Raw genomic sequence first — 12297 nt, 5'->3', positions numbered from 1 at the left:
GAGCAGGGAACCCAATGTAGGACTCAATCCCAGGACTCTGGGATTATGACCTGAGCCAAAGACAAAAGCTTAATCTACTGAGCCACCCAGGTGCCCCGGATTAACAGTTTTAAACACTGTTCTGATTGTAGTGAGAGAAAGGATTGGAGGAAGGGCAAAGGGTTGTCCAGCCTCTGTATTACTCCAGGTAATTGATGAGGGCAGCCAATCAAGGTTAGAGTCTGAGAAGTGAAGATCAGTGGACAAGTTCAAGAAAAAGGAAGCATGGATGAGAGACACTGTGACTGGTTCTGTTCAGGAAGAGGAAGTAGGATCCCCAGGCTTCTCTGCCTGTATAGCTGAGTGTATGGGAATGCAGGAAGAATGGCAGTTTGTGGGGTGCATTTAGTTGAAGACATATTGCATGTGTGAGGCCTTTAAGACAAGCAAATTTCTATTTGCTAATTTATGCATAAGAAATCTAAAGTTCTGGAGAAAAAGACTATGCTTGCAATAGAGGTCTGAAGGTGATTGGCACATGGACTATCACTGAAGCCACAGGAGTGGATAAGGTGACCAGGACCAGTCGCCAAAACATACCTACAGTTTTGGGAGGAACAAAGGGAAATTTGTCCAAAAAGGAGCTGAAACTAGATGGTGACGTTAGAGGATGACCAGGAGGCTGAGCCCAGAGGGAGGGCCAGAAATCATCAGTGCCTGTTACCCAGGAGAGCAAAGGCATGCAGAAACTAAAGTGCCCTTGCATTGAGAGAAGGCTTGTGCTGACTTCAGTGAGAACTATTTCACTGGGGCAGAAGTCAGATCAGAGTGGGTAGAAGAACAGATAAGGATGGATATGCAGGGGCAGTGAGCACAGCCTGCTTCTAAGGAAGCCATGGTGAGGAGAAGCAGGTGGGTTTAGGAAGAGTTTGGATTTTTAGGAAAGAGGAGACCGGAGATTTTAAAGCTTAATGGTAGGGAGAGAAAGGACATACAGAGAGGGATCATTAGTAAGATAGGATTTCTTGTGGAGTTGAAAGGGAAAGGATTCAAGCAAAGGTGAATGGAAGAACTCTGTTCTCTCTGGGCAGTAGGCCCTCTGCAGAGGCTGAGCTGAAGAGATCTGAGAATAGTGGGGGAGTGGTGGGTTATTCTGGACTGTGGTGGAGGGCCTGGTGAGCCATGGAAGAACTGTCAGTGTGGTCTCTGGTGAGTCTGTGAGTATAGGAGCAGAAACGCCATGCACTTCGATGTACCCAGGAGTATGGTTTTTCCAGGTGGGTGTAATACAAGGACAAAGGCTGGTGACCTGAGAGTATTGCAAAGAGAGTGGTGGGAAAAGCTGGCTGGCTTAATTGCACACGGAAGGAAGTGGAAGCAGGAAGAAGGCAGGTAAAGTTACCAGAGGCTTTAAGGTTATAAAGCAAACATAGCAAGAATTTGGTGGGTAGAGTAGGTTTGTGGTCAAAATGGTGTGACTTGAGTTTAGGAATTTGGTGGTGAGGAAGTTCTGAGTAGTGATGAAGATTACAGTATAGCTAAGAAGCTGCACCCAACATTGTCAGGGGCAGTGTTGGGAAGCTACTATTCCGGCTCTTCTGATTACTGTCTAGCAAGAGAGTAAGAGCTGCACTTCAACCCAACAGCATAAGATGAGTGAAGAAAAGAGAGGTCACCATGCTAGGAGAGCCCCAAGAAGAAGAGACCTTCTGCCTGGTAGGAAGGCTTGCTGGAGAAGGAGGCATTCAGATGGGGCTTTATGGAAATGGTAGGGTTTGCACTTTGAGAAGAGAAAAAGGTGCTATAGATACAAGATATATTCCAGCAAAATCATGGAGGTGAGAAGCTGGGAATTGCAGTCTGCTTTTGACATGCTGGCTCAGTTGGAAGCTGTATGGAAGATTGTCTGCTGAGGGAAAAAGCCTAGAGACTGAAGTCTCAAACTAGGAAAGTTGTGGTAGGAATGCAAACAATGTGAAAGATGCTCTAGAAGTGAGGTAAGAAGTCCAGAGATAGGAAGTATTATGGAGAATATGCAGCTGAGGAAGGCTCAGATTTTTAGCCTACATAGTTGAAAGGATAGTGAAGAACAAGACATGGGTTTGATGAAAACGTCTTTTGAAATTTGGTAAAGAAGAATTAAAAGACATCCATATAACAACCAAACAAATAAAAAATAGATAAGTTATACATCAAAATTTAGAAATTCCTGTTCCTCCAAGAACACACTCAAAAAAGTGATCGGACAACCCATACACATGTGAGAAAATAATTGGGAAATCATGTATCTGATAAAGGTCTACTATCCAGAACACATGAAGAACTCTTTATAACTGAACAACAAAAACTCAATCCAACTTTAAAAATGGGCTAAGGGGCGCCTGGGTGACCCAGTGGTTTAAGCCTCTGCCTTCCGCTCAGGTCATAGTCTCAGGGTCCTGGGATCAAGCCCCACATTGGGCTCTCTGCTCAGCAGGGAGTCTGCTTCCCCCTCTCTCTGCCTGCCTCTCTGCCTACTCGTGATTTCCGTCAAATAAATAAATAATCTTAAAAAAAAAAATGGGCTAAGAATCCTAAATAGACATTTCTCCAAAGCAGATATACAGATGGTTAACAAGCACATGAAAAGATGTTCAGCATTATTAATTATTAGGAAAATGCAAATTGAAACCACACAAGATACCACTTCACACCCACTGTAATCAAAGAGACTGCTCAGACAAATATTGGTGAAGATGTGGAGAAATTGGAACCCTCATACACTGATGATGGGAATGTAAAATGGTACAGATGCTGTGGAGAACAAGTCTGACATTTCCTCAAAAAGTTAAACATAGAGTTACCATGTGATCCACCATTTCAACTCGTAGGTATATGGGAGAAGTGGAAGTGTATGTCCACACAGAAATTTGTGCATAGATATTTACAGCAATATTATTCAAAATAGCTAAAAGGTGGAGGCAACCCCCAAAGCTATCAATAGATGAATGGATAAATAAAATGTGCTCTATCCATGCAACAGAATATTATTCAGCCGTGTGAAGGAATAAAGTGTGAATACACACTGTAACTTGGGCAAACCTAGAAAAGACTATGCTAAGTGAAAGAAGACAGATAAAATCACCACGTTTCTGATTTCATTGATAGGAGATGTCCAGAATCGGCAAATCCATAGAGATAGAAAGTAGTTTAGTGTTTGCCATGGCTGGAGGGAATGGGGAGCAAATTGTTTCTTTTTGAATTGATTAGATGTTCTGGAACTAGATAGTAGTGATGGTTGCCCAACTTTGTAAATTTACTAAAAGACAGAACTGTATACACTTGAAATGTGAATGCTTTCCCAATGAAAAATAAAAGACATGTGTCTCTCTCTGTCAAATAAATAAATAAAATCTTTTTTAAAAATACATTTACACAATTTAAACTGAGGAGATGGATTTACTGCTTTCAGGTGAGTTGTGTCATGCAAAAAGGGAAGAAGGCCAGTTAAAAATTTCTGTCAAATGTTTTATTTTTATTTCTAAGTGATCACCTGTGTATTATCTTACCACTTTCTTTCTTCTAAAGCACAATTTCTCACTTGCCATGAAACTACTGAAGGAGCTTCATAGAGAGTCAAAAGCAAGAGATGACTGGCAGATGCAGTGGGTGCAGAGCTACTGCCGGCTCAGCCATAGCCGGAGCCAGGGCCAGACCTGCCCTGAGCAGATTCTCACAGCGCTGAAAACAGTCTCCTTATTGGGTACTGGACTATTATTTTCTATAGAAATAAGTTCAGTGGCACTATTTTATATTATGTCTCTGTGTCTTTTAAAACTTATTTTGATGCTTTATCTGACATTTGGGAATTAATTTTTGTAATAATTTTATTAAATATTTGGAGCCAAGGACTTTGCATCCTATTAATGCTATGGAATGTGGTTCTTGGAGATTTTCTTTATTGATCAAATAAAATTGAAATTAAAAATTTTTCTGTAATATTTATGCAAATTATGGGTCTCATAGTTTAATTATTTTGAAAACCTTGTTTACTTAGAAGAATTGCCTTTTAAAAAATTGAATATGAAACATCTTTTTCCTCCTCAGCTTTTCTTTTCTTTTTTTTTTTAACATAGCTTTCAAAACTGAGGGGAGAAAAAGAATTCACTATGTGAGTTTTGGGTTCACTCCACCTGTTTTGCTGCCCTCTGTCCCGGGGTATATAGCAGCAATATTATTGACCATGCTGACAACCAAATTTCCAAGTTGGACTCTTCAGTAAGACAGGGAATTATATCAGACTATTAGTCTCAGTAAAAATGCAAATAGGAGAAGCATGCTCTCCATATTTATCAGGAGCAGAAAATCATCATTATGTTTGCTTAAATATTTTTAGGGGTTTTGGGTGGGAGGAATGGAGGAGAGGAGAAGGAGTTGGCTGATACTAAGATAATATTAGTACTCCTAATATTAGGGGCGCCTGGGTGGCTCAGTGGGTTAAAGCCTCTGTTTCAGGTCATGATCCCAAGGTTCTGGGATCAAGACCCGCATAGGGCTCTCTGCTCAGCAGGGAGCCTGCTTCCTCCTCTCTCTCTGCCTGCCTCTCTGCCTACTTGTGATCTCTGTCAAATAAATAAAATCTTTAAAAAAAAAAATACTAATCCTACAGTTTTAGTAGTCATCATATGGCTGTAGTTTTTAACTGTCTTGTGAAATAATAGGGCCAGTAGTTTTGAACATGTATCTGAGGGTAATCTGGCAGAGAATTTTCACAGATGGATGAGCAGGGTAGAATGGTTGATTGGACTTGCGGGGTGACAGCCCCTTCTCTTTGTACCCTTCTTGTACCCTCTGCAAGCTGCAGGCTTGACCAGGGCTTCCTTCCCCAAAGCCATAGTAAGACATTAGAACTAGACCTTTACGTGCAGCAGCATTTGTTGCTTTATCAGCTATAAATCACAGTAGCAATTTAAAAATCTAATCTGGTTTTTAATGTATATGCACAATTGCATTAAAAAGAGACATTTTCTTTCCTTTATAATGGATTTAGGTACTTTGACAAAATGCAGAATGATGGTACTTGAATAAAAGTTAATTCAGTGTTTTAATTGCCTTAGCCTCTATAGACTTTGCTGTAGTCACTGCTAACAAAGAACATTTTTTCATTCATATGAGTTCAAGAAATTCCCTAACCACTGTATGAAGCCAGTTTCTTATAGTTAGAAGATTTATTTTAAATTTTTAATAGAAAACAACTTCTGTACACTATGAGTATCCTTTTTTTTTAAATTTATGACACCCATTTATTTCTGAGAAAATCATCTGTGTTTATGTGTATGTTTTTAATCCAACAGGTGAGAGCACATCAAGTTACATAAGCAAAAATGTTCTTGCTTTCCATGATCAGAATATTCTTTTGGGTACAACATACAGAATCATAGCTGAGGCTCTCATCAGGGAGCCAAACTGCCTCGCTGAAATCGAGGAAAGCAAGGCTAGAAGAATTTTGGATCTTTCTGGATCCAGTACAGAGAATGCAGGAAAGGTAATGAATACTGGAAGAGTAAACTTTTTATGTTTGTGTGTTGTACGTCTCCAGTGTGCAGCCTTCTGACTACACAAAAGAAATAATGAGAAATGATGATTGCTTTGTGTTTTGAGAATGTATTTGACAGTTATACAGCCAAGTTTCTTATGTGGAAAACTGACATATTCAATTATTTCCTGTTTATTTGAATGATACAGATTGTTTCAGTATTAGAAGTGAAAAATTTGTGTTGGATTGATGTGGACAGTTCTTCCAAGAATTTTGCTAATGGATTTCACCACCAGTTGCCATCCAGACGTCCCATTATTTTGTGGAGCAAATCAGCCTTTTCCACTTTTTTATGTAGTGTCTGCTTTGCCTAGCTTTTCTCAAATGATTTTGTATTTTCCTCTCCTCATCTCCCTGTGCCTACTTCACTTTAGTTGTTAGCCTTGCCTTCTTCCTCCTCAGTGTTACTACCCAACATCTGAGCAGGGTGGTGAGGATAAAGTGCCAACTTCCATCTCTTCTTCAGTTTCTGACAGGCTACATGATCCCCCATTGATCTTTGGTGCCAATTCTGCATGACTAGTGGACCTTCTGGGTTTTAAAAGTACTGAGGATTATACTGAAATGACTCACTGTTTCACAATCAGGGCAGACAGACTCCCTTTTCCATTTAACCAGCTTTCTGTGTTATCTCATGGCTCACAAATCACAAGTATTCTTTCTTTGTCATCACAAGTCGAAAGTAGAGTTCTTCCAGAAAACTTAAGCTGCACTCACAGGTTCACAATTGAGACATCTGTGAATTCCAGGTGATCACAGGTCTGCACCAAAGAGCATTCCATCACCTTTCTGAGGCCGTGCGGATAGCTGAGGAGGAGTCCCAGCCTTCCCTCATGGGCCAGGGTCCTGTAGCCAGCCTGACAGATGCTTACATGACGCTGGTGGATTTCTGTGACCAGCAGCTCCGCAAGGAGGAGGAGAGTGCATCAGGTGGGTCACAAAAGGAAAAATCATTTAGTTTGTAACATTGTGTTAGCCAAAACCTTAAGACTGTAGTATCTGTAGATACTTTGTTTCCTGTTTGCTTAAGTATCTGTAGATACTTTGTTTCCTGTTTGCTTGTTTTTATTTTTTTTTTAAAGATTATATTTGAGAGAGAGAAGGGGGCATGGGCACGTGAGTGGATGGAGGTGCAGAAGGGGAGGGAGAGAGGGAATCTCAAACAGACTTCCAAGTTGAGCTTGGAGCCAGACTTGGGCTCTATCCCATGACCCTGAGATTATGACCTGAGACAAAATCAAGAGTCAGATGCTCATCTGACTGAACCACTCAGGAGCCTCTGCATCTTAGGTTTTTGTCTGTCTGTTTGTTTGTTTAAGATTTTATTTATTTATTTGTTTGTTTGTTTGTTTGTTTGACAGACGGAGATCACAAGTAGACAGAAAGGCAGGCAGAGAGGGGTAGCGGGAAGCAGGCTCCTTGCTGAGCAGACAGCCCGATGTGGGGCTCGATTCTGGGATCCTGAGATCATGACCTGAGCCAAAGACAGCTTTAACCCACTGAGCCACCTAGACACCCTTGTATCTTGGGTTTTTAAATGACAGTTATTCTGAGAAAAGTCTTGTCTTTTTAAGAAGCAACAGCATCTTCAAGCAACATGACCTGCATATAAACAGTCACACTATCTTTCCATTTGCTTATAGTTTCTACATTTTACTTGTAGCTTTGGTAATATTGGCTATGTGGCCTGCCTCTTGCTCTTGAAAAAAATTCAGTAACCAGCAGCTGTTCAATGTTCCCTCTGGCCCAAGAAGGCAGCGGTGCTACATACAGAATGCATATTCCAGTGAAGAATTCAGCTTCAAGATGGAAGCTTTTACATATGGCCCCAAACTGCATCTGGTGTTTGTTGATCTAAAGTACTTGTTAAAAGAGAACAGTGACATATTACAAAATAGAAGCCCAAAGGGAAATGTAGTCATTTGCTAAATTTATAGTTTATGTATGTGTAAGTGGGTATACTGACCGTTTTTTTCCTTCTCTCCTGTCCTTTGTAGTTACTGAGTCTCTAGAACTACAGACGTATCCAGCCGTTGTGGTAGACAAAATGTTGAAAGCTTTAAAATTGCATTCCAGTGAAGCCAGGCTGAAGTTTCCTAGACTACTGCAGATTATAGAACTATATCCAGAGGAGACCCTGAGCCTAATGACAAAAGAGGTTAGTGTCTATATTCTAATGAAGAGAACTTTACAGAGCTTAAAGACATGTTTCTGTTTATATTTAAACACATTAGTATGTGCAATGCATATATTACAGGTTTTCCTAACCAGCATTGCATTTTACTATATTCTGAGACTGTAGGTAATTTAAAGCTGTATAAAAGGGTGTTTACATTTACCCATTTTCTTCTGTGGGTGTTGATAAGAACACTGTGTCTGCCTCAGGAAGAGGAGGAGATATGTTTGGAACAAGGCGGGAATTTTCTATAGCACAATTTGCTGTCCAGAATGACTAAGCTGTAGTCTGGAACATCTGTTGGTGCCTTATGCTCAGTTTATTATTTATCTCAGGGAGAGGGAGTATGTTTCAGCTGGCATCCCACCCCCGGTGACTACAGTGCCTGCTGGCAGCACCATGTTCATGAGGATCCTGAGGCCTTCAAGTGTGCAGTGAGCAGCTAGGGGGTGCAGGCACAACCCCACAGTGTTCTGCTCACCACTTGTGGGTCCCGCACAGGCCTCTCCCAAAACGAAGCTGCATCATCCTACTATCTTTCTGTCATTTGAGCCATCTGAAAGACTCCTTAATGACTTCTGTAGATGTTTAACTGTACAATAGGGCCAGGCTTTGAGTTGTTACACAACAGTTCAAAAGGGTAACATAGCACTCTGTTGGCTTTATGTAATAAATTTTTAAACAGTGCTGGTTTCTGAGCTGTGGAGACTGAGTGCCTGGCAGGGCTTTACTACACACTCCGACCCTCTTGTGGATTTAGAAGGATGGGATTTTCTCAGTAGGTCCTAAAAAAGAGATTAAAGTAACTTCAGAAATGTAGTAGATACATGTGTGTATGTTTTTCTTAAAGATTAGTGAAGAAATCATTAAATTATAATTTTAGTTTTCCCAAAATAATATTTATATATGATGAAGATAGCATTTCGAATTTGTGAGGAAATAAATGGAATGTACATTCAATGTTGTTATGGCACCAGGGAGTCATTTGAGATGGGGAACTAACCTTTATTGATCACTCCCTTTGAGCTATGTGGACCGATGCTTTTTATCCCCACATTTTTTGCTCTTTACTCATTTAATAGATGAAAGTAGGAAGCTTGCCATGTTCACTCCTCATACCAACATTCCAAGTGGATCAGATTTTATCTTAAAATTAACACATTAAAAAGCTCTAACTCTTTTTTCTGTAAAAAGACAAAATCCAGAAACTATAAAGGAAAAGAATCAGCACTTCCTTGCAGGGGAAAAAAACAAAAAACAACAATATATATGAAGCTTAAAAAAAAAAAACTGCCAGAAAAAATATTTGCAACATGTATTAGAGACAAAGAGCTGGTGTCTCCCTCTAAAAAAAAAAAAAATAGACCAGTAGAAAGTGGTCAGAGGAAATGCATGCATGGTTTAATATCTAAGGAGAATAAAGCTAGACCATTTACCCTCACTAATAAAGAAACATGAAAATTAAAATTAGATCTTTTTCACCTCTCAGATTGACAATAAATTTTTAAAATTGTCTTTTGTGTTAGATTTTGTAAAGTAGTCAACTGTGAATATACTTTTTTAAAATTGAATATATAGTTGACATAACAATACCATAAGTTTCAGGCATGCAGTATAATGATTGAGCAATTCTGTCCATTACTTAGGGCTCATCATGACAAGTGTAGTAACCATCTGTCATTATACAGTATTATTACAGTATTGGTGGCTGTATTACCTATGGTATACTTTATATCCCCGTGACTTATTTATTTTATAACTGGAAGTTTGTACTTCTTAATCCCCATCAACTATTTTGCTTATCCTGGCTCATCCGTCTCCTCTGGAAACCACTAGTTTATTGTCTGTATTAATGAGTCTGTTTCTGTTTCTTGTTTGTTCATTGGTTTTTTATGCCACATAAGTATATTTGTCTTTCTTTGTCTGACTTATTTCACTTAGCATAATACCTACTGGGTCCATCCATGTATTCACACATGGCAAGATTTCATTCTCTACATAAACCACATTTTCATCATCCATTCATCTATTCATGGACACTTGGGGTGCTTTTATATATTAGCTATTGTAAATAATGCTGCAATAAACATGAGGGTGCAAATATCTTTTTGAGTTTATGTTTTTGTTTTCTTTGAGTAAATACCTAGAAGTAGAATGACTGAATTGTATGGTGTTTCTATTTTTAACTTTCTGAGCAATCTCCATACTGTTTTCTACAGTGGCTGCATCAATTTACATTACCACCAAAAGTACACAAGGGTTCCCTTTTCTCCACAACCTCACCAACACTTGTTTTTTGTTTTTGGATACCAGCTATTCTGGTAGGCGTGATATTTCATGGGGTTTTGATTTGCATTTCCCTGATGATGAGTGATAACGAGCATCTTTTCATGTGTCTGTCGGCCATCTGTATGTTTCTTTGGAAAAATGTTTACTCAGGTCTTATGCCTATTTTTAATCAGATTTTTTTTGTATTGAATTATATGAGTTTCCATTATGCTTGTAAGAATGAAAATTTGAAAAATCCTTTCAGAGGGAAATCTAGCAATTTTTTTTTTTTAACAGTTGTTAGTGTTCACACAGTAATTATACTTCTAGAAATTTATCCTGTGGGCACACATAGCACAAATACAAAGAGATAAACATGTAGAAATGTTCATTGTAGCATTATCTATAATAGCAAAACTTGGAAAATACCCTAAAAATTCATTATACAGCAGTAATTAAATAAAATGGAATGCTATCCAGCTGTTAAAAAGAATGAGGTACATCTATCCATTCACCTAAGAAAAACCAGCAACAGTATATCTAGTCTGATTCCATTCTTGCAAAGAACGGATATTTGTGTACATACATACAAAACATCTAGAAGAATGGAATGGTGCTTCAGTGGAATAAGAACTAAGAAGGCTGAGGGAGAGAAGATGTTTTATTTTAGACTTACTTCTGTATGCTTCTGATTATAGATATATTTTATATTGGGCACACAATACTTTCACAATAAAACAGTGCTAAAAGTTGTATTCATTATTAAGTTACAGTTCTCTGTGTTTTAGATTTCTTCCATTCCTTGCTGGCAGTTCATTGGCTGGATCAGCCATATGGTGGCCTTACTGGACAAAGAGGAAGCTGTTGCTGTCCAGCAAACTGTGGAAGAGATTGCTAATAACTATCCACAGGCAATTGCCTACCCCTTTATAATAAGTAGTGAAAGCTATTCCTTCAAAGATACTTCTACTGGCCATAAGAATAAGGAGTTTGTGGCAAGGTGGGTTGATCAAATACTATAGGTTTTAAAGTGTATGATAAAAGCAAACACATGGGGGCTCAGTCAGTGGAGCACATGACTCCTGGTCTTGGGGTCCTGAGGTCAAGCCCCATGTTGGGCATAGAGTTAACTTAAGAAAAAGATAAATAAAACACATAGAAGCTTGTGTTTGTCTTCAAATTAATTAGAGCTGTCATTAAAAAATAAAAAATCTTAGACATCTCTTTGTTGAATATATCTACCCCAGGTATGTTATTTATCACAGAACTTTTTCCTTTTTTTTTTTTTTTTTAAGATTTTATTTATTTGAGAGAGAGAAAGTATGAGTCAGGGGAGGGTCAGAGGGAGAAGCAGACTCCCCGCTGAGCTGGGAGCCTAATATGGGACTCAGTCCAGTCACTGCTTAAGCTGAAGGCAGATGCTTAACCCACTGAGCCACCTGGTGCCCCCCTTCTTTTTTTTTTTTTTTTCCTTTTTAAAGTTAACTTTATGCCCAGTGTGGGGCTCCAGCTTGTAACCTAGAGATCAAGAGTTGCATGCTCTACTGACTGAGCCAGACATGTGCCCCTGAATTTCTTTCCTTTTATAAAATACTTTTCATCTTAGAATGTTATTCATGAAAATTCTGTCCTTATAATAGTAAGAGTTGACAGTAATCACTTGATTGAGGCAGACAGATAAGATGCTTTTTGAAATCAGTTCCTGAAATTGTTCTTTAATTCAAAATACCTGGGAAGCCCCTCTTACTAAGTAGGCTGCCTGATTTGATTTGTAAGTGCAGATATAACTAGCAATGACAAACTAGTTTTGCAAGAATACTTGGTAAATACATGGTGTTTCGGGCATTCTCTGTTTGTTTCTTTGTTTGTCATGAGCTCATTTATCTTACTAGAGTGTTTCTGGGAAGGTAAGAATAAGACACCACTTTTGTCATGGTTTTTGGATGGGTTGGCTGCTGTAAGTCCATCTGCCACCGATGGTGCCCGGCCCACCCCTGGGTCTCTCAACATAGTCAACTGCAACATGATTAATTTTTTATTATTTTTTTATTTTTTTAAGAAAAAAGAAGGGCATCTGAGTGGCTCAGTTGGTTGAGCGTCCAACTCTTGATCTCAGCTCAGGTCATGATCTGAGGGTCGTGGGATCGAGACCCCAGAGTCAGGCTCCTTGCTCAGTTGGGAATCTGCTGGAGATTCTCTCTTTCCCTCTGCCCCTCTTCCACTTTATGCATGTGTTCTTTCTCCCAAATAAATAAATCTTAAAACAAAAAAAGAGAAAGGATTGAAAGCATGCTGAGAA

General features: G+C 39.1%; 1 protein-coding gene across 7 annotated transcripts in view; it reads left to right on the top strand.

Moving 5' to 3' along the window:
• PRKDC (protein kinase, DNA-activated, catalytic subunit) overlaps positions 1-12297 on the top strand; it is a 249288-nt gene that overhangs the window by 218983 nt on the left and 18008 nt on the right. For all 7 annotated transcript variants that reach the window (XR_006607272.1, XM_045081811.1, XM_045081746.1 and 4 more), the window contains 5 exons: positions 3547-3721; positions 5313-5503; positions 6304-6484; positions 7552-7712; positions 10787-10998. Coding sequence is in view for 6 of the 7 variants with exons in the window: in XM_045081811.1 (XP_044937746.1) it covers positions 3547-3721; positions 5313-5503; positions 6304-6484; positions 7552-7712; positions 10787-10998 (920 nt within the window). In the remaining variant the exon portion in view is untranslated. The remainder of the gene's footprint in view (positions 1-3546; positions 3722-5312; positions 5504-6303; positions 6485-7551; positions 7713-10786; positions 10999-12297) is intronic.

The sequence above is a fragment of the Mustela putorius genome, unplaced genomic scaffold, assembly GCF_011764305.1.
Source record: "Mustela putorius furo isolate JIRA1106 unplaced genomic scaffold, ASM1176430v1.1 tig00000056_pilon_pilon_pilon, whole genome shotgun sequence".
In the NCBI taxonomy this organism is placed as follows: Eukaryota; Metazoa; Chordata; class Mammalia; order Carnivora; family Mustelidae; genus Mustela; species Mustela putorius.
Note: the sequence above shows the minus strand (reverse complement) of the source record. Positions and strands in the feature narration are given on the sequence as shown.